Source organism: Lissotriton helveticus, chromosome 5_1, assembly GCF_964261635.1.
Source record: "Lissotriton helveticus chromosome 5_1, aLisHel1.1, whole genome shotgun sequence".
NCBI lineage: Eukaryota > Metazoa > Chordata > Amphibia > Caudata > Salamandridae > Lissotriton > Lissotriton helveticus.
Window position 1 is genome coordinate 87,113,725 of NC_136065.1, and position 21,561 is coordinate 87,135,285.

A 21,561-nucleotide genomic window follows, 5' to 3' on the forward strand; every position below is an offset into this window, starting at 1 on the left:
GTAATGTGTGAACTCGAGTTTCCCTAATTTATTTTTCCTTGCATTATTATATAGCGCGTACTCGACAACATGGCATGAGCACAATTTACATTACAGAAGAACACATTCATTTGTGGTAGGCACGGGGAGACAAAGCGATTTGCCTGGAATCACAGGATGTTGAGCTGATGCCGAGATTCGAACGTAGCTCCCCAGCTCTAAAGTTCGGAATTCTAGAACTTGTGGCGGGAGGTGTGTCTAAAAGTGTATGTCGTGCTGGCCATCAATGAGAGAGACCTGTGCATTTTTCAAATGGGTGGTGAAAAAATATGAGTATGTTGCTGGAGATGTGGGCCGTCGTGCCACCAATGTACTTACCGGGGGAGGGTAAACACCCATTATTCTGCAACTTTCTTTCCGCATACCATCACTCCGCATACTTTCATTACGAAAGTACCATAAAATGAAATGATTCGTACTTGTAAAGCGCACTTATACTCATGAGTGTCTTGGCGCTATACGCATACCGCTGTGGAACCCTTCCTGGCTTTTCCCTGTGAAATGCCCACTCCTGGGCACACCCAAGGTGAAGCCAGGCATTCCGGCGCTGTTGGGCCCGTTGTGGAGATTAAGCAAGCTATTGCCCAGAGTCGCAGCGTGGGACCCATGGTTAGAATAGGCACCGAGGCGAGAATTATCAGGTCCGAGGAAATTGAGCCCGAGACCCGCCGAGGCAGGAATTGAACCCTGGTCCCGGGCCAGACCTCTGCATCAGGGTCTGCCGCTCTAACCATTGAGCCACCCTTCTCCATGACTCCGCAATGCCATTATAACGCATGGCATTACAATTTAAATGCTTTTACCACACATACATTTACAACGAAATTCGTTGTAAATGCATGAATGGTAAAAGCATGTTTTTTTTAAAAATGTTTGGATAAGGTAAGTATGGGTATAGGGGTATATGTTTTGGGGTACTGGGGTATATGTTTTGGGATGTTTGGGTATTTTAAGGGTTCAGATATTGTTTTGGGTTATGGGGTACAGGGGTAGTTTTAGGGTTTAGGGATAGGTATGGGTTTTGGGGCACAGGGTTATTTTTAGGGTTCAGGGCTAGGTTTGGGTTTTGGGTTATAGGGGTATTTTTAGGGTTCAGGGGTAGGTTTGGGTTTTGGGGTACAGGGGTATTTTAAGGGTTCAGGGCTAGGTTTGGGTTTTGGGGTACAGGGGTATTTTAGGGTTCAGGGGGAGGTTTGGGGTTTGGGGGTACAAGGGTATTTTAAGGGTTCAGGGCTAGGTTTAGGTTTTGGGGTAGAGGGGTATTTTAGGGTTCAGGGGTAGGTTTGGGTTTTGGGGTACAGTGGTATTTTTAGGGTTCAGGGCTAGGTTTGGGTTTTGGGGTACAGGGGTATTAAGGTTCAGAGGTAAGTTTGGGTTTTGAGGTACAGGGGTATTTATAGGGTTCAGGGCTAGGTTTGGGTTTTGGGGTGCATGGGTATTTTTAGGGTTTAGGGATAGGTTTGGGTTTTGGGGTACAGGGTATATTTATAGGGTTAAGATGGGTTAGTGTTTAAGGGTGTTGGGGTATTTTAAGGAGTAAGGGTGGGTTATGATTATGGGGTGCAGGGGTATTTAAAGGGAGCAGGGTGGGATTAGCACACGATATGAGACATGGCATGAAGGGCGGAACGTACAACACGCCCCCAACGTTTGTCACGCCCCCAGCACACGCCCACAGCACAACGCAGACACGCCCACAAGGGACTACTTTGCTGGCACGGTTCTTTTACCTTTTAAATGTATATGGTGGGCGTCTGCATAGCCTATGTCCTTCTGCTGCAACTGCCCTTTCCAACGCTGTATTGGGTGTTGTGATTGATGCTGTGGTTCCTGAGATTACTCGCCTCAAAGGTTTGGGCTCTCTCTTTATTATATTAGTATGGATTTAGGTTAGGTACATTGCCGCTAGGTACCTTTACTATTAAACGGAGTGATCAACAAGGAGGTAGTAAAATATGTCCTGTTTGTAGAAGTGCTGAAGAAACTGACGACCACCTCCTATTTGTTTGCCCAAGATTATTTGCACAATATTTTTGGTTTTACTTTATTTCCCAAATGCCATACAAGTAGTAACATTATGATATTTTAAAAAGAAAACACAATACAATGTCAGATAAAACTATACAGATACCATGGATAAAATATTCTAAGAAGTATCCACTCTTGGCCTAAAAACACAAAGCAGATGTACAAATGCTTGGCCATAGATAAAAACCTAATGTGGTCCGTCATGCCTAAAAGTACAGCTTTTACACATCATGCTGTAATAAATATATTTGTGAAAACTTCAGACTAAAATGATAATCTTTAAAAAAGCAGATAATCTAATAAGAGACATTTCAAGGTGCAGGCATACTACATTTAACACATGGAACACAGGAATTGATCCACTGAGAACAGAGAGAGTAGATACAGGGATACAGCTGGGTTTACAGCCCAACCCTGTCTTGCAGGACAGCCTAACTAAATAAAGTGCAAGTGCTCTGGTTAGTAAAAGACTTAAAAACACATGTTCTAAAAACAATAACCCCGTAATACATAAAAAGGGAGGGATTTGCATTAGGAGGAAGAGGGCTATACAATGGTAGGAAGGCCACTTTTTGACGAAATGGCCATATGCTCTTCAGATATTTAGCAATGGAGAAAACAATGACCGGAGACGTGTCCGCTCTGCATAATCTTATCACTACCCTGTATTGGGCAACACCTAAAAGGCAGCACAAAGAAGCAATCCAATGCCTGCTTTACTGATAGTACCTTGGGCAAACAAATAGGAGGTGGTCGTCAGTTTCTTCAGCACTTCTACAAACAGGACATATTTTACTACCTCCTTGCTGATCACTCCGTTTAATAGTGAAGGTACCTAGCGGCAATGTACCTAACCTAAATATTATATAAAGAGCTTTTGTGAACGGGGGATGAATATCATTCATATATTTTCAAAGTGAGAGGTAGGTTTGAATCCCATGAAACACTCAGTCATTTGATCCAAGCCTACCTGTTTAGATAATTTAGCCTCCTCAAGCTTCCAGTAGATGGACCCCAGGTTCTTATTTGCAGAAGATGGAATGGTTTCAGGGGACAACCTGTACTCATGTAGATTTAAGGAGTACAAGGACTGTTTTACATAGACCAACCAGGGTTGCAAAACTCATCCCTGAGATGTATCTGACCCATCTCCTAAACCCCCCTTTATTCAGCCAGCTCGGGGGTAGACCAAATCCGTAGCCAGTACAAGATGGGATTCAAATGTGATAGGGGTACAATAGACCGAAAACCTATTCATGTTTAAAAATCAGTGACATGCTTTGGGGTAATTTAAGAGCTACTCTTAAAATGTATTCCCTGCCATTTCCAGGGTTTTTTGATTAACCTATCCCCAGAGTTGTGCTTTGTATATTGCAGCTGCTACAGCTTTAGCCCTCCAAACCTCAAGAAGGGGAGAAATTGGGTGGAACAGGGTCTTGTTGGCAAATTTTAAGATTGATGCTGCAGTGTGCTTTAGTATAAGGGTATGGTTGGTAACCTGGTGACCCCAAGAATGTGCACTAGAGAGGCGACTGCCAAGACAATTCAAATCTAGCACTTTCTTCCGCTCCTCCCCATTCCAACATCAGTGATGCTGTGAAGCCTCTATGGACAGGGATGCATCGCCAAATGTGATGGATGCAGCGCGCGCAATGAAATTCATTTTATTGATTTAATTGTCGACTTATCTGCATTAATCCGTATTCCCGTGTTTACTACCCCCCACCCTGACCCTCCCCCGCAGCACTCCCTGTACGGGCCGCTACTGCCTGACATCCGATGGAGGGCGACCTACTTTTAGGTATGTAAAACCAGAGCTTCACATATAGATGCCCTATTCTCAAGCTGCAGTGTAAAGTTCTACTAGTTTCAGACCCAAGGTGTCTCAATATGTGGCAGAGAACTCCATGGGTTGGCCGCCAGCTCCTAGTACTTTACCACATGCCAAATTTTAAATGGCATCTCTTTCTTCTTGAATTGTAATCTCTCCCACTAATTTGCACACATCACCCAGTGAAAGCGCACGTAGGACCCCAGGGGCCTGGAAGCCCTCAAGGACCTGGGGTGGCATCTTAAGAGATGCGGCATAGAGTGATGTATAATAGTCCCGGAATCTAGTATTGATGGCAGTCCGGCTATATAGGGGCTCACCGGTGGCCAATTACATATCTAAAATCAAGGAATCCCTGGTAATTGGGTCAGTGAGCCATGCTAATAGGGTGCCTGCTTTATCACACCCTGCATGGGCACGATTCAGATATTCCCTGTAGTCAAAGCATAGTAGTCTCTCAACCTGGGCTGCCAGTGATTCGTTTGCCTCGAGCAGTGTATACTAAAGGACTCGATTTCCCAGTCTCCGTTGTTCAAGGTCCCATAGTGCCCTTTCTTGATCTTCTACCTCATCCACTAATGTACGTTGCACCCAACCACTTATGCAAAACAGCGACCCCTGATCACTTTCTTAAAGGCGTCCCACTCAATCAAAGGGGATGTAGCAGTCCCGGCATTGACAGCAATAGTGAGCACTTTTGACTTCGCCAATGTAATGCTGGAAGACCAGGTCAACCTGTGCTTTCACCAATGGTCACCACTCCGGGATGTGTGGGCGCTCAGGCTCCCATTTCAAAGACACTGGGTTATGATCTGAAGTCGTTTGGCACAGATATTCTACCTCGTGAAGCGCTCCATGGACAGCCAGGTGCCTTTTCAAGGTGTCAAGGCAAACATGATGTTTGTGCATGCCTGAGTAGAATGAGTAGTCTTCTGCCAAACTCCGCGTAATCACAATGTATCTGCCCTCTAGATCTACGACTTCAGTTGTTTTCAGGAAGGGTACCCCGGTCTGACGCACAGCAAAACTCCTCTGGCAGAGGCTGAATAGGTTGTGGCATACTCCTGGCCCCGCCATCTCTTGTGGAGAGCCAACCCTTCAGACCTAGTAAGATGGGTTTTCTGCAGTAGGACTATGTGTGTTCTCCGTCAGTAAAGGTAAGAATGTACTTTGTACCCCTTGGACATATTATTAAGACCTAGGACATTCCAGTAGATGAAGTTGTATGCCATGGGGTTCACCATTAGGGGGCGCTAGAGTAGCATAGCACAGGTCCGGGAAGAGAGGGTCCATTCCACTCGCATTACCTGTGCCCATCTTTCTGTCAATGGTATTCAAGAACAGTAGACAGGGTTAACTGCACAAAAATAGCAAAAAAAATGCAACCAACCCAACTCTCCATCCCCAAGATCAGAAGCAAATGACTCCCCATCCAAACCAGTCGGAAACCATCCAACACATGTGCATGCATTATAAGCACAACAACAAAAACATGGGGGTGGGCGTCTGTGGAGGCACTACCCAGCCCGCAGCACACCATCTGAAGGAAGCGAACAGGATAATCACCTTAGATTGAGCCCTGCATAAAAAAAAACGGCATTATAGGAAATGAGTAAGCGGCTCAATCAGCATTGCATTCAACATTCCACTAGCTCCCAAGCAAAACCAAACCAAAGCAGTTCTTTCAGATTATCTCATCTGACATGCCTGGATTAACCCTGGCATAAAGTCAGCAGATTCCTAGGATGAGACAGATGCTCGATCAGAGTCTGTGTCATGTAGTTCATTTTCACCTTTGACAGATGACAGAGCAGAGCCCCTCCACTCATGGTGGCTACTGCCTCCATCATCTGTCAGTGTTCATGGTGTATTTGCGACTGAGATGGAGCAGCCAACTGGTTATGTTTGGCTCTTTTCTGAAGATGGTCACTGGCTAGTCCATATATTCTCCAGTGCAAGGTCTCCTTCTCGTTTAGGGAGACAGACCATCCATTCCCCTAGGGACTGCGACGGTGTGAAGTATTGCACCTCATTGCCCAAGGTCACCCTCGATTTGGCCAGGAACAACATAGTATACATGAGGCCTAGTTGGGGAAGGCATTTTTTGGTATCAGTAAAAGAGGCTCTTTGCTACTGGACTTCTCTCGTTAATTCGGTAAAGAACATGCTTTTGTGATTCTCAACCATGATGACTCCATGGAGTCTGGCTTGGGTCAGGATGTGATCAATCGATCAATCAATCATGATTCATAAAGCGCAGTTAATGAACCAGTAAGGTATCCAGGCACTTGCAGGTCCCGGAAACTTATTCGAACACCGAGGTTTTGAGGGCCATTCAGAATTCCGGAAGGAGGGTGATGGTCCAGAGGTGCGTGGGGAAGCTGTTCCAGGTCTTTGCTGCGATGTGCTAGAAGGAGTGTCCTCCACTTCTGCTTCGATAGATGCGAGAAGTATGGTAAAGTGAAAGGGAGACAAAGCATGGTCTTCTCCACAGTTTGTGGAAGCTCAGGAGGTGGTTAATGTATGCAGGACATTGGATGTGTAGAGAATTGTGTGCGTGGGTCAGCAGCTTGAATTTGTATCTCTTCTGTACGGAGAGCCAGTGGAACTGCCTGAGATGGGGTGTGATGTGGGTTCGTCGGGCGAAGCCGAGGATGAGCCTGGCTGCGGTGTTTTGTATGTTTTGAAGTTTCTGTAGGTTTGAGGCAATTCGTACGTAGAAGGCGTTGCCATAGTCCAGTCACCTGGTGAGGAAGGCCTGTGTCACGATGCATCTCGTGTGTAGGGGTAGCCACTTGAAGATCTTACGTAGCATGCTCAGAGTGAGGAAGCAGGCAGAGGAGACGGCATTCATCTGTGATTTCATGGAGAGCTTCTTGTCAATGATGATTCCGAGGTTCTGGCATGGTTGGAGGGAGTGGGTGCGGGTGGTAGGTCTGATGGCCACCAGGAATTGTTCCATGTGTTGCTGCTGTTGCCAATGATCAGTACTTCCATCTTTTCTTTGTTCAGCTGAATGCAGTTATTCTTCCTCCAGTCAGCGACGTTTGTCATACATCTGTGGAAGTTGGTTCTGGTGGTGATGAGGTCATCAGTAAGTGAAAGGATGAGTTGGGTGTTGTCTGTGTAGGAAGTGTTGAGACCATGAGATCTGATTATGTTGGCCAGCGGGGTCATATATGCGTAGAAGAGTGTAGGGCTGTGGGATGAGCTCTGGGAGTCACCGCAGGTCCTTGAAGTGCAAATGTTTTGCCACTATTGGTCAGGGAGCAGCTCTAGGCAATGGAGGCGTTAAGGGGCACAATGAGCTTGTTCTGACTCAATGTAAGGAAAGAGGCCCTCTGGAGCCACCTTTTCTTTAATCCATGTTTCCAAGAAGTCGATCATGTTCACAGCAGTGTCCTCAATACGCTCCAGGAGTACAGTAATTTTAATATTGTTTCAACGTGATCTATTTTCTGCATCTTCAGCTCTGGTTTCAAAAGTTTTAAGCTTGCATTCCATGGTACATAGCCTGGTTTGCACTCAGGACATTTCTGGTACAAGGTCATCTATAGCACGTTCAGTGGTGGCGACTCGCTCAGCCAGCTGTCCCTGATCATCTCACAAAAGACCCATGTTTGCCATGATGATGTCATTCTTTAGCTCTAGGGCCTCCTTAGAGGCAGTGATGGCCTGCAGGACTGTATCCAGGGTAGGACCAGGGTGCTCCCCACTCAGGTTCCCACGTCTTGAGGTGACTTGTCCAATTACTTGAATCCCAGCAACTGGGAGTAGCAGGACTCTAAGTGAAAGATCTCACTCCTGGGTAGGGATCTGAATGCTCTTGGGCCATGCCCAGTCAGATGGAGCAGTTGTCAGAGTGGTGACCGAAGCAGGAGGGAAAGTGTCCAGGATGCCGTCAGGGCCTTTGAGCCAGCTGCATCCGGCAGTATCAATCCACTCAGGAAATACAGAAACTGAAGCAAGTTCTGTAACCCAGGGGGTCCAGATTACCCCAGACAACCGTGTCTGGCTCTCTAGCAGGGTTAGAGCACCTCCCGGCGCATATAGGAGTTCCAAGAACCGAAGCAGATATGCCAGGCAACAGGGGAAATAAAGAAAGGAAGCCCGGACCCTTCCAGGTGTGGGCTCCACCAGGCTTTCAAGGGAGACTGGGGGGGCTACCAGAAACTCAGCTCCTCAGGTCCCCAGTAAATCGCAGTAGTGAGATTGCAGAGGGAGTGGGTAGAGAGAGTCAGCATTTAGCTTGGGCCATGTGTTATACTCTGCTGGCACCAGATGCACTAAGAGAGCTTCCAGGCCGACCAGAGAGTGAGTTGCCGGACGAAGTGAGAGTGGCACCTTCCACTCCCGTAATGGGGTTATCAATGGAGCCCACAGTATCAATGTCTGGTGGTGCAGGCCTCCTCAAGTTTGCTGGCAGCCTCTCTCAAGACCTTGTCATTGCCAGGGCCACTCCGCTCCCCCAGCAGTATGTCTCGGGGTCCCTTGTAGGCAGACCCTACATTGCTGAAGGTGTCAGTCCTGTAATGAGGAGGGCCCCTTCCCCAGGTCACGCTGTAGCGATGCAACTCTCGGGCCCCCCAGGTGGCACTGCCCATGCAGTAACGTGTTGCCAGTGCCTTCTCTTCTGCCCTCACGGCCCCCAGATTCAACACAGTTCAGGAGCCCCAGACAGAAAATGCCAGAGGTACAAGGATCCTTCAGAGTGACAGGGTAATTGTAGGCTGGGGTGGGCAAAGATCCAGTCAGCCTCGCAATGTGCCAGCAAGTGGGGCCCGTAGTGGCGTCCCAAATCTACATAGGCCCCAGTTTCTCAGTCCAGAGGCTTACATCAACGTTAATGGGTGGTATGAACCATGTCCAGTGAAAGCTTCCAACCTGGCGGGCTTAGTAGGTAACAGCGCTAGTCAGCAAGGTTTAGGTGCCAGCCCCCGGTCCTGCTGCTGCTTACCAGTGTTTTAATCCGCAACAGGCACTCTCCCTGTAATAGCTTGGCCTAGCGGCAAAAGCAGTCTGCCATTTTAAGAATCAGTACGGGGCTCGCTGTTATGGTGAAAGCTTCTTACTTGGTGAGTAAAGTAGTAGATATTTCTCCCACATCCGTGAGTCCCCAGTTGTGCAAGTGCCTACAATCTCTGTAATGCACAGCCAAATGAGGTGGATGGAGTCCAGGATGTCTCAGATGGCGGTGTGCAGCCGGGAGCACCTCAGTCTGTGTTTTACTCCTTTGGCACCTAGCTACGCCTCGCATAATTAAACAAATCCTTCTTAATGGTGAAGTCAAATCTAAAGTCACAGTTTTGAAAATGTAAATTTTAGAAAGCTGGCATTTTTCTGCTCAAACCATCTGTGCCTTTCTGCCATTATCCCAAGTCACATGATTGTGAATGGCTCTCCTGCCATGGCATTGTGTATTCCTTCCAGACCCTGAGTAAAGGATGCCCAGGAGTTAAGGGAGAATGTCTCCCTGACAAGGTAGCTGGGGAGAAGCTGAACTCTGCCATACTTACATTTCTGAAGACCCCGCCTGCAGCACATACAAAGGAACCTGACACCAGGCCTAGCCTTGCCTTTGTCACCCTGGACAGTTTGGAGAAAAGACAAGGGGATGCGGAAGAACTGACCAGAACCAATTTTGTGGGTTGGTCATGAGAATTTCCACACGTCCTTTAGGCTAGTCCTATCATGTATACCCATATTTTCGTACATTGACCTATTCACACAACAATTACGATTCTAAACAGGTGGCCTTTTATCGAGTAGCTTGTGCCTATCTCTTCAACACAAGGCTCTTAGCAATCTATCATAATCCCTGTACCTGACGTACACATATATGTCCCCAGGCACAGCAGAATTATTCTGTATAAGGGTCACCACTTTTTTCATCTTTGGCCAACAGTGTATGATCGCATTTGTTTGGGAAATACTGCGATGATTATTTGCTAAATATTTAAAATTGTTTTAAAAACGTATCATTTCTAGAAAAAACCCTGGAGTGACCACTTAAGTATAAAAGAACCTCACTCCCCCTACAATTTAGAAGAGAATTCCTTCCAAGCTGAGCTGAGGGCCTGCATGCTGAATCTTCGACAAGCAGCAGTCTGACATCCCGTGTGGGGTGTCATCCTCGAAGCAGAGACGGGATCCTTCGTTCTCAGGTGAGGGGGTTGGAGGTTCCCTAGGGGATTCTAGGCTACATACACATATACATGCTACACCTACACATCGAGGCCAGGTACATTTAGGCAAATTACTTAGGGCTCACATTTTAGGAATATGTAAGGGCTACTGTTCTTATCTGAACTGCTTATGTTCACCTTATTAGCACTATGGTAGAAATGTACCTACTATTTAATATATTGGTACTAGCAATCTCTTTTGTATGATTCTGTCTCCTGATTGTTACAGCCAATATGTTTTACACAAGACAGTCGCTGGGCCAATAAATACTTATTGAAACGTCCTAATCGCCATCCTGTGTATTTTCTGAGAGTAAGCAAGCACGAGTGTCCGAGCGCAAAGTACTGTACTGTTTTCCACGATCCCTGAGGAATCAGCATTGTCATGTTCAGTGGTTGCCCGAAACTACTACACCACTGTAAGATCCAGGGGAGTGGTAGTGGCACTGTAAAGCTAGCTGGTCTAATGCCTGACATATCCTGTGGGGGTGTCCAGAGTCGGTTTGGACACCAAGCCCTCAGGTGAGTTCATCCAAAATGCGCAGGTCCTGTGGGGATTCCTAGGAACTACACGATAGAACATACAATTGTTATTGTTATTGTTATTTTTGATTTATAACGCGCCCATTCACCTACAGGTCTCTAGGCGCTCGGAAATCGATGGTGAGAACAATAACTTAGCAAAGACAGAAAAGCAACCACTAGTCTATATTGCGCCCATGGATCTTCTAAACAGCAAAGTTTTTAACACCCGTCTAAAGCGTAGGAGATTCTCTTCCCTGCGCAGCTGCTCAGGTAGTGCGTTCCACAGCTGCGGAACTAACACAGAGAAGGCTCTCCCTCCCTTAGTCACCAGTTTGTACCTGGAACAGACCAGTAATTGGGAGTCTGATGATCTTAAAGATCTCAATGGGCTGTACACCGCCAGGCGATCCTTGATGTAAGCAGGTGCCAGACCATAGATAGACTTATGGGCTATACACAGATTCTTAAATTCTGCTCTCTCTTTGATAGGGAGCCAGTGCAAGCTCTGTAGCAGGGGAGATGCCTTCGCTCGTCTTGGTAGTCTAAAAATAAGACGTGCCGCATCGTTCATAACAACCTGTAACCTATGTATCAGAGTTTTTGGCAGGCCAAGATAGAGGGCATTTCCGTAATCTATCCTCGAGATCACGGTGGCTGCAACAATTGAACGCATCATAGACTGGGAGAGAACGGGGGCTAGCTTACGTAGCTGCCGAATGATGTTGGTGCAGCTTCCCACCACCGAGGAGATCTGACTGACCATTGATAGATCACAGTCCAGTTTGATCCCCAAACTCTTTACAATCAGGCTAGGTTTTGGAGCCGGGCCTAACTCCGCGGGCCAATAGAGGTCTCCCCAGGGGGAGGTGGCAGATGGAATCACCAATACCTCGGTCTTATCTGGGTTGATTTTCAAAAGATTTCCCGTCATCCATTGGACCGTGTACCTCAAGATGTGCTGGGTTTGGAGTTGTGCAGCACTTGTGTTATCGACACTCAGCAGCAGCTGAGTGTCATCCGCATAGTTAAATACTGTGCAGCCCATGCTCGCCAGAGAAGCAATCAGAGGTTGCAGGTAGAGATTGAATAGAAGTGGGGACAGGGCCGAGCCCTGAGGCACCCCACATTCTAACGTCCCCACCTCGGAGATTTCATCCCCAAGTTGTATCCTTTGGGTTCTACCTGACAAGAAAGATTGCAACCATCTGAAGGCCCGACCTTTAATACCAAAGTCCCTCAGCCTCTCCAGAAGCAACGCATGGCTGATGGTATCGAACGCCGCTGAAAGATCTAACAAAATCAGGGCGCTCGGTTTCTTACCGTCAGCCATACCTCTCAGTTCATCCAGCACCGAGAGCATCACCAACTCGGTACTGTGATGGGCTCGAAACCCTGCCTGTCGTTCATGAAGTAGGTGGTAAGACTCCAGGTACATAGACAGGGATCTTAATACATGTTGTTCCAGTATTTTTGAGAGGAATGGCAGCTGAGAGATAGGCCTATAGTTCTTTAGCACAGCAGGGTCTAAGCCTGATTTCTTTAGCAGGGGTCTTACACGAGCTTCCTTAAGCTCAGCTGGTATATGCCCTGTCTCTAAGGATCTATTAAGGAGGAAGATGATACGTTCCTCCAGCAGCGGGCGGGCTAGCTGAAAGACTCTTGGTGGACACGGATCGGCTGGAGATCCGGATTTGATTCTACCCATCAACTGTTCCAGGCTCAGTGTGTCAATCTCTGGAAACAGTGTGATGGTGCAGTCAGCCTGTTTATGAGGGGCTGTAAGCAAGGCCCTCCCATTTGCCGTGCCACTTTTTATCTCTTGGATAATGGTTCTCACTTTCTCCAAGAAATATCTCTGAAAGGCGTTGCAATTTAGAGGAGACTGGGAGTTATCAGGTTTTTTACTCAACTCCGACAAGATCTTAAAGGTCTCCTTCTGGACGTTAGCTGCCTTGCTTAGACGAGCCTCGTAGTATTCAGCTTTCGCTAGAGCGATAGACTTTTTGTATAAATTAAGAGAGATTCGATAGAGGTTTCTGGCCGAAGCCTGTTTAGTTTTCCTCCATCCTATTTCTATCGCTCTAAGCTTCCTTTTATGGTCCCTCAGTGCTGGCGTAAACCATGGGGCTCCTTTACCCGGTCCCTTTAATAGCTTTGCTCTCCTAGGTGCTATCTGATCAATAGCTAGGGTTAGGCTCTGCGTTAAGTCCGCATAGTCCCGGTCCAAGCTGTAGTCAGGACTCAAAGAGCGATCCCTTGGCAAGAGTACCTCGGTCAGGGTTGGCAGATCAACCTCTGCCCAATTACGGATACTCCTCACTTCCAGTGGTAGATTGTTTCTAGGGCCGTTAATGTGTACCTCACAAGATATTAGACAGTGATCTGACCATATACATGGAGCAACGTCTTTAAGGACCACATTAGGATCAGTGGTCCACACCAGGTCAAGCACATGGCCTTTATTATGTGTGGGTGTCTCCACAAGTTGTTTAAAACTTAGGGCTGACATCAAAGTGTCCAATTGGCGCATGGGCAGGTCCCAATGAGACTCATCCCAATGTAGGTTAAAATCTCCTGTTACTACAATTTTGGTGTAACGAGTACATAAGTCCGACATAATGGGACCAAATAAGTCATGGAACAGTGACGTTGCATTGGGTGGGCGGTACACCGCTAGCACCACCCAACATGAATTATTCACAGTGACTTTCACCCCAAGTAGATCAGCTGAATCAACTGTCTCTGACAGCAGACTTTCCACTGACAAAACCTTTTTAAAAAGAACCGCTACCCCTCCCCCCGTGCGTTTCCTGGGCGATTATGCCATATAGCATCATAGCTGCTTGGGAGGGCGGCGATGATGTCCGGCATCGAGTTATCGCCCAACCAAGTCTCTGATAGAGTCAGTAGGTCTATCTCATTATCCTGCAACAGGTTGTAAATTTCAACATGGTGACAGTGGAGCGAGCGGGTATTTAAGCTGGCTATTCTCAGTGAAGAATGCCGCCCTGAGGGGATCACATTAAGGGGGGCAGAAATCGCATACTTTCTGAGTTTCAGTAAGGTTGCACAATCCACGCGTGCCTCACCTATATCCAAATTACGCAGCTCTTCCGAGGAGTAAATACGCCGTTGGCCAGATGTCCCAGCCCCCGCGCCCGTTCGTGCGCGGACGGGCGCAGACGGGCTGGACTCTGGCGTGACTCCGGCGATGCACCGGCGCGCCCGCCGCGCGTGCCCGCTGCGCGTCAACATGGCTGCCTTAAGTACCGGTCTAGCGTCCTTCTGACGACTAGACCGCCCCAATCCTGAGCCCTCACCCAAGATGTCCGCCGTTCTGGCGGTGTGATGTGATTCAAAGTGGGAGGAGGGGTCCGCTCCAAACGCGGTGTTTCAGCAATTTAAATGCAGGTATGCGGTCAGTGAGAAAAACGATATTTAAAATCAGGGTATACAGTGAAAAATAATTCTCAAATAAACACACGAAAACGGGAGTTTTTAAAAGTGCTGCAGCGCGCCTGATGAGCGCGCTGTGCTCTACAGTCTAGCAGAGCTTCTCTGTCTCGCCAAATGGTCAAACGACAATTCCCAAGTTCACAATCAGAACACTCCTGGACGTTTGGAGGATTCAGATGGACTGCCCTGCTGCTGGAAGGACTGCATAGCTGATTGAATAAGGACTGGAGCTGCTTGCATGGATCACAGGCTCCCCAGAGTGAGTCCGTTGTTTAGTCGGCAGACCCCCTGTGTGAGCTTCACTGACACCACAAGCTTCCAGAGCTCTCCCTGCAACTTCCCTGCTCACCAGCAAAATTGTGACCTGACTGAGCCTGTGGTGTCTTCTGCCTGGATCGAGTCCGGATCCACAATAGGTGACCTCAGGGAGTGGCTGGCATCAGCGGAAGCTCTTCCTGAAGAAAAGTTGAAGAAACAGATGTTTTGGGCTCCTTGTGATCTTGATGTGACTTCTTTGGGACGAGAATCCACTGCCAATGCCAAGCTCCAGTGGGACCTGGGCTTCGCTATGGCAACGACCGCTGCCCACAACCGCCAATACAAGGTCCCTGCAAACACAAACGGAACTCTCTGCAAGGTCCAAAGAAGTAACTTTATAGGACTACTTTGGTCCCTTGGTTTAAACCCTCGTTTCACTATGGTTGGCCTGAACCTGTGACTTTACCCAGTTCCCTTACGACCAGATAACAACAATTGGTGCTTTGTGTTTCTTGGTATTATTTCTACTAAAAACTTTAAAAACTAATAACTTTGGTTCCATTTATTCGATTAGTGTTGTTTTGATTTTATTGATTTAATAAAATTGTACTCTGTTTTTGTAAATTGTTTTGGGCATTTTATTGGTGTTGTCTTCCCACTTTATTACTTGTTGTGTGCTGCGTGAATAATTTACACATTGCCTCTATGTTAAGCCTGGCTGCTTTTGAATAAAGCAACCAGAGGGTTAATCACAGATGAATACAGTGATTTTTGTGGTTCACAGTCACAAGGATTGTGGCAGTTACTTGAGTGGGACTATCACCCCCCTCAATTAATAACCCATTTTTTTACAAGTAAAATAGAGTGAAACCACAGCACCAGGTACAACAGAGAGACCTGGTAAGACCACAGGAGGAGGTACAACAGCACAAGAACTAGGGAGGTCACAGGAGGAGGTATAACCGCGCAGGAACTAGGGAGGTCACAGGAGGAGGTATAACAGCACAAGAACTAGGGAGGTCACAGGAGGAGGTATAACAGCGCAAGAACTAGGGAGGTCACAGGAGGAGGTATAACAGCGCAAGAACTAGGGAGGTCACAGGAGGAGGTATAACCGCGCAGGAACTAGGGAGGTCACAGGAGGAGGTATAACAGCACAAGAACTAGGGAGGTCACAGGAGGAGGTATAACAGCGCAAGAACTAGGGAGGTCACAGGAGGAGGTATAACAGCGCAAGAACTAGGGAGGTCACAGGAGGAGGTATAACAGCGCAAGAACTAGGGAGGTCACAGGAGGAGGTATAACCGCGCAAGAACTAGGGAGGTCACAGGAGGAGGTATAACAGCACAAGAACTAGGGAGGTCACAGGAGGAGGTATAACAGAGCAAGAACTAGGGAGGTCACAGGAGGAGGTATAACAGAGCAAGAACTAGGGAGGTCACAGGAGGGGGTATAACAGAGCAAGGCTTAGTGACTCCGCAGGAGGTGTTATAACAACGTTTCACCTAGTAAGACCACAGCAGAAGGTACAACGGTGGAATGCCTAGTGAGATCACTGGAAGAGTTATAACAGCACAAGACACCGTAGTGCCACACGAGGAGGTATAACAGCACAAGAACTAGTGAGACTGCAGTATTAGGTACAACAGAGAGAGACCCAGTAAGACCACAGGAGGAGGTGCAACAGAGCCAGGCCTGAGTGGGAGCACAGGAAGCATAATTGAGCGAGCCCTAATGAGACTACAAGGGGTGGTACACCAGAGCCAGGCCTTGTGAGGCCACAGGAGGGGGTCCGCAGAGCCAGGTCTGATGAGAGCACAAAAGGGTACAACAAAGTCAGAGCTCTTTAGAATTTTAGGAGACACACAACAGAGCAAGTCCTTGCGAGAGGACAGGAAAGGAAAATAGAGCCAGGCCTCGTGAGACTATAGGAAGGCACAACAGAGACAGCTCTTGTGAGTCTAAAGGAGGGGTAAAACAGGGCCATACCTTGTGAGACCAGAGAAGGGGCACCTGAGACAAGCCTGGTCAGACTACAGGGGAGTATAACCAAGACAGGACTTGAGATCACAGGAAAGGACAGCGGAGCCAGGCCTCAAGAGACAGCAGGAGGAATACAATGGACCAAGAGCAGTGAGACCACAGCCAGGCCTTACAACACCACCACAAGAGGGGAGAGCATAGCCAGGCCTCAAGGCTGGAGGAGGGTACAAAAGAGACAAGGGTGTGAGACTACAGTGAGGTACAACAGAGTCCGTGTTCTTGAGATCACAGGATGTCTACAAACATTAAGTAGATTTTAAAGGTATCTGTCCTTTTAGGAACTGGACCTCACCCTCCAAGCCTCCGTACATGTGAATTCCCAATTCAATCTTCCGGAGACATGTTCTATGTCCTGCCGCTCTCAGATCACAGCCATTCTCAAACGATGAACCTCCGTTCCGAATCAAGGACCAAGCTCCAAAGCTGTACCCTCTCTTGAGTCCAATCCCACCCTCTCCTTCCTTCACTATATAATGGGAGTCATATTTCGGCAGACACAATATACGTCACAGTTGTGATGGAGTAACACGTCCGCCGAGATCTAAATCAGGCCCTTAGTGAGCCACACTCTGAGTGTGGAGTGTGGAGAAGTGTGGCTCAATGGTTAGAGCGGCAGACCTTGATGCAGAGCTCTGGCCCGGGACCAGGGTTCGATTCCCACCTCGGCGGGTCTCGGGCTCAAAAAAAGTTCCTCTGACCTGATATTCTCGCCTCAGTGCCTATTCTAATCATGGGTCCCACTCTGCAACTCTGGGCAATAGCTTGCTTAATCTCCTCAACGGCCCCAACAGCGCTGGGATGCCTGGTTTCACCATGGGGGTGCCCAGGAGTGGACACTACACAAGGAAAGCCAGGAAGGGTTCCTTAGCGGTATGAGTACAAGCGCCGGGAAACCCGGTACGGGTAGCTGCGCGCTATACAAGTACAAAAACATTTACAATGAATGAGACAGAGTGAGAATCAATTATACTGATTTTGTCCGAGTGACTGAATGAGTGGAACTGAATAGCAATTAGTGAGAACGGATGGAACAAGGCGAGTCGGTGAAACTGAATGAATCTGATTAACACTGATTGACTGAAAATAGGTGAAAATAAGTGAAACTAGGGGAGACTGAGAATGAGTGAATCACATTCTGAGTGAGTCGTAGCAAGAGTGAGACTGAGTGACTGAGAGAATGAGTGAGACATGTGAGGCGGAATGAGTGGGACTAAGAGGAAACAAGTGAGAGTGAGTGAGACAAGGGGAGTCGGAGTGAGATTCCGTGACAGATGAGTCAGAGTGTGATTGAGTGATAGGTGAATCAGAGCGCCATTGATTTAGTGAGATTGTGTTTGACTGAGTGAGAATGAAGGAGACTCAGTTAGACGGACTGAGCATAAGTGAGTGAGTCAGAAAGAGAATGAGACCTAGTGACAGTGAGTGAGTCAGAGTGGGAGCTAGTGAGCCCCCTTGAACTCAATGAGAAGGCCGGCTCACTCACACGAATTTGGGCCAAATATTTCACCAAATCACTTTTAAAAGTCACCAGCAGTCACAGCCTAAAAAGTGATGTGGGATCAAAACATTCCACCACGTTTATTTGTTTCCTGCCATCTGCCATTCTTTTGATATCAGACGTTTTCAATTCCACCCCCTGATACACATGGACCACATCATCGCCAATGAACTTATAATGTTCAACAGAATCCGCCATTCTTGGACAGTTTCTATATTCACTTTGATCTTGCACAAAAAGTATCACGGTCATATCACTCTCCACACATTTTTAGATTAAATTCATCTTTAGATCCACTGTAAACATACTTATTGTGTGCTTCCACTACCATGTTTACCTGTAATCATAGGTATTGCCTCTTCTTCTCTTACAACACCCCTATCAATGCAGCCATTATCTACGTCTCCTGCTCCGTCGTTCCTTCTGGTGTTTTTCCTCTAAGCCTCTGAGCCCTTGTCCTCTTGGGATCCTACCTTGTAAACTTAAGGCTGCTCCACAGAACTTGCACATCATTGTTTTCTGTCTTGAGACAAGCATTCAAGCCTTTTCGCTGCATCTATGGCCTTTAATAGAGTAAAGTCCTTCATCAATAATATTTTTTCTTGGGTTCTTTTGCAGTAAATAGTTTGAACCATCTGGTCTCTGAACATTTAGTCTTGGAATGACACAGAATTACAAGATTCCACTTCAGCCCCTAACTCCACTACACAGTCATCTACTGGCAATCACCTCTAGCAAGGAGTGGTGCCGCTCTACCACTTCATTTTTATCTGACCATATTTCACCCGTTCTTCTTCATTTTCCCCTTGATCACCCTCTTTCTCATTCTCTTCATCATCATCATCAATTAATGAGGAGGAAGACGTCTAAGTGGCTCGAAGAGGCTTTGGATGTTTGGCGTCCTGAAGAGGCTTTGGATGTTTGGCGTCCTGAAGAGGCTTTGGATGTTTGGCGTCCTGAAGAGGCTTTGGATGTTTGGCGTCCTGAAGAGGCTTTGGATGTTTGGCGTCCTGAAGAGGCTTTGGATGTTTGGCGTCCTGAAGAGGGTTTGGATGTTTGGCGTCCCGAAGAGGCTTTGGATGTTTGGCGTCCTGAAGAGGCTTTGGATGTTTGGCGTCCTGAAGAGGCTTTGGATGTTTGGCGTCCTGAAGAGGCTTTGGATGTTTGGCGTCCTGAAGAGGCTTTGGATGTTTGGCGTCCTGAAGAGGCTTTGGATGTTTGGCGTCCTGAAGAGGCTTTGGTTGTCTGGAGAGAGGCTCCTGTGAAGGTTTCTACACAAGACATGAATGTGCTTGGTAGGGGCTTGGTCACCTCATAGGGATCATGTCTGGGGGTAGTGAGTCTTGGTGAGATCTTCTGCACAAGCCAAAAGGTGTGAGTAGCAGGGCTTGGCCACCTAAGGGGGCTTGGGTGTCTGGGCAGAGTGAGCTCTACGTGAAGACTTCTGTACACAGTGAAGGGTGCGCCTCTGTAATGTCCTGAGCTCTTGTCCTCTTTACACTCAGCTTTTGTTTTATGCGTTCAAACCTTTTTTCTATGTATATGGCTTCTGCTAGAACAAAGTCCTTTTTCATGAAGCTTTTCTTGTGTTCTTTTCTTAGCAATGGCTTATGCCAGCTGGTCTCTGAACATTTCATCTTGAAATGGTTGCACTATAAGATGCCGCTAAGGCCCTTACCTCGGCTATGTAGTCATCTACTGACTCTCCCGGCAACTGACCTCCACCAAGCATCGGTGCCATTCTACCATCTCATTATTTTCTGACCATACTTCACACCTTCTTCGTTTTCCCCCTGATCAGTCTCGTTCTCGTTATCTTCATCAATCGCTATCTTCTGCCCTAAGCAATGTTTCCAGAATGGGCAGTTTTCTTTTTGGTGTTTTGGAGGAGAGGAAGAGAGCCCCCCAAATTCTCACACACCCTTGCGAGGTTCGGTCGGCCCCACGAGCACCAGAACATGGTGAATGTAGCGAATGACCATTTTGCGTTCCTGGTAAACCCCAATTAGGAACAGTTCATACTCTGGCAAACAAGACAGAACCTTGATGGATCAGTGGATGGGTTTTATGCCTGGGTAAGAGAACTGGCCAGTGTGTGCATGGTAACGGATGAAGCCGGGGACACCAGAGCTCAAGTCATGCAGGGTTGTGCATCTACAAAACGACGAAAGTGCAGAGAATGAGAAAAAGTCACGGCCTGATCTTTAGCCACTCTGGTACTTCAACAAACTCTCCAGCTCTAGGGCCTCCCATATGGAGGCGACCCTCACCAAACCTTTAAATTGGAACCTGTGAACATGATCAGATACAACAGCTCAACCCACACAGGTTCCAAACCAATCTCGAGTCGCCCATGTAGGGATTGCAGAGGAAGTTTACTCCAGACAGGTGCTTGTCCTGGACTGTGCAGCTTGAAGCACAGTAAGTCAGGGAGTAAAAATGTGTTGATAAACCCACACATACAAGCCACCCAGAAGAACAAATATCAGAGCAATTACACCAAAATCAGCAGAGGTCCCACCAGATGATGACGGGTGGAGAATGATCCATGTGGCATATGCCATCGACCACAAACAACACCAGAAAAACAAATATCAGGGCAATTACACCAAAATCAGCAGAAGTCCCACCAGATGATGACGGATGGAGAATGATCCATGTGGCATATGCCATCGACCACAAACAACACCAGAAAAACAAATATCAGGGCAATTACACCAACATCTGCAGATGTCCCACCAGATGAAGAAGAAAGAAGAATGATCCATGTGGTATACTCCATCCACCACAAACGACACCAGAAGTGTGCACATCCCCACTGCAGTATCCTGGTAGGGAATCAACCGGTCCAAGCACTTTTCAACACAGGTATGTTGATAAACATTATGTCAAAACAACCACTCAGCCGACAACTGCCACACACTGAGAGGAGAATAATAAACCAGCCTTACCTGCTCAGGGTGCTTCTGACATCCTGCAAAACAGAGAAACAAACACAGAGAAATCAGTTTCCAGAGAAGATGCTACATTTATGGCGGTATTTTTAGGAGTAAAACACTTTTAACTATCCATGGTTAAAAACAGTGACGGGGGGCCAATGACACAGGAGCAGGTCTCCGTGTTCGCTGCTTTTCGCACATTTTTGTTGCAGCCTGGTTTGTGTCCCTATTATTGTTGGTGTATTTGTCTCTCACACACTGTTTTCTCTGCGTCTTTGAGGTTTTCATTGCTGCTGTCCTGTTTTTGCTGAGCCTTTCTCCTCTGCGATTCCAACAGTTTTTGTCTCATGCCGGCCCCTGCCCACAGCCTCCCATTGACTCTCTTACCTCCCAGGACCTACTTAACGGAGGTTGCAGTGCGACCCCATTTAGCAGGTCCCTGTGTCTGCTGCCCCTCACTAAGTATTCTTGCTGCCTGGCTTGTGTCCCTATTGTTGGTCCTGTATTTGTCTCTCATGCACCTCTTTGTCTGCTTCCTCTGCTGTTTTGAATGCTGTGCTCCTGTTTTTGCTGAACCTTTCTCCCCTCACAATTCCCACTGTTGTTTCCCGCCTGCTGGCCCCGCCCACCACCTCCCAGTGACCCTCCCACCTTCCAGGACCTACTTATTGGAGGTCACAGCGTGACTGCGCAGCGACCGAGTGCAGTAGGCACGTGCAGCGGGCGCTCCAAAGGCAGGTCTGACTTTGCCTGTATGCA

At 47.5% G+C, this 21,561-nt stretch overlaps 1 protein-coding gene across 1 annotated transcript in view; it reads right to left on the reverse strand.

The window, feature by feature from the left end:
- The window catches only part of LOC144752978 (E3 ubiquitin-protein ligase TRIM39-like), an 80,554-nt gene that overhangs the window by 31,273 nt on the left and 27,720 nt on the right, over window positions 1-21,561 (reverse strand). Inside the window, exon 2 of the mRNA XM_078640786.1 lies at window positions 20,815-20,837. Coding sequence (XP_078496912.1) covers window positions 20,815-20,837 — 23 coding nt within the window. The remainder of the gene's footprint in view (window positions 1-20,814; window positions 20,838-21,561) is intronic.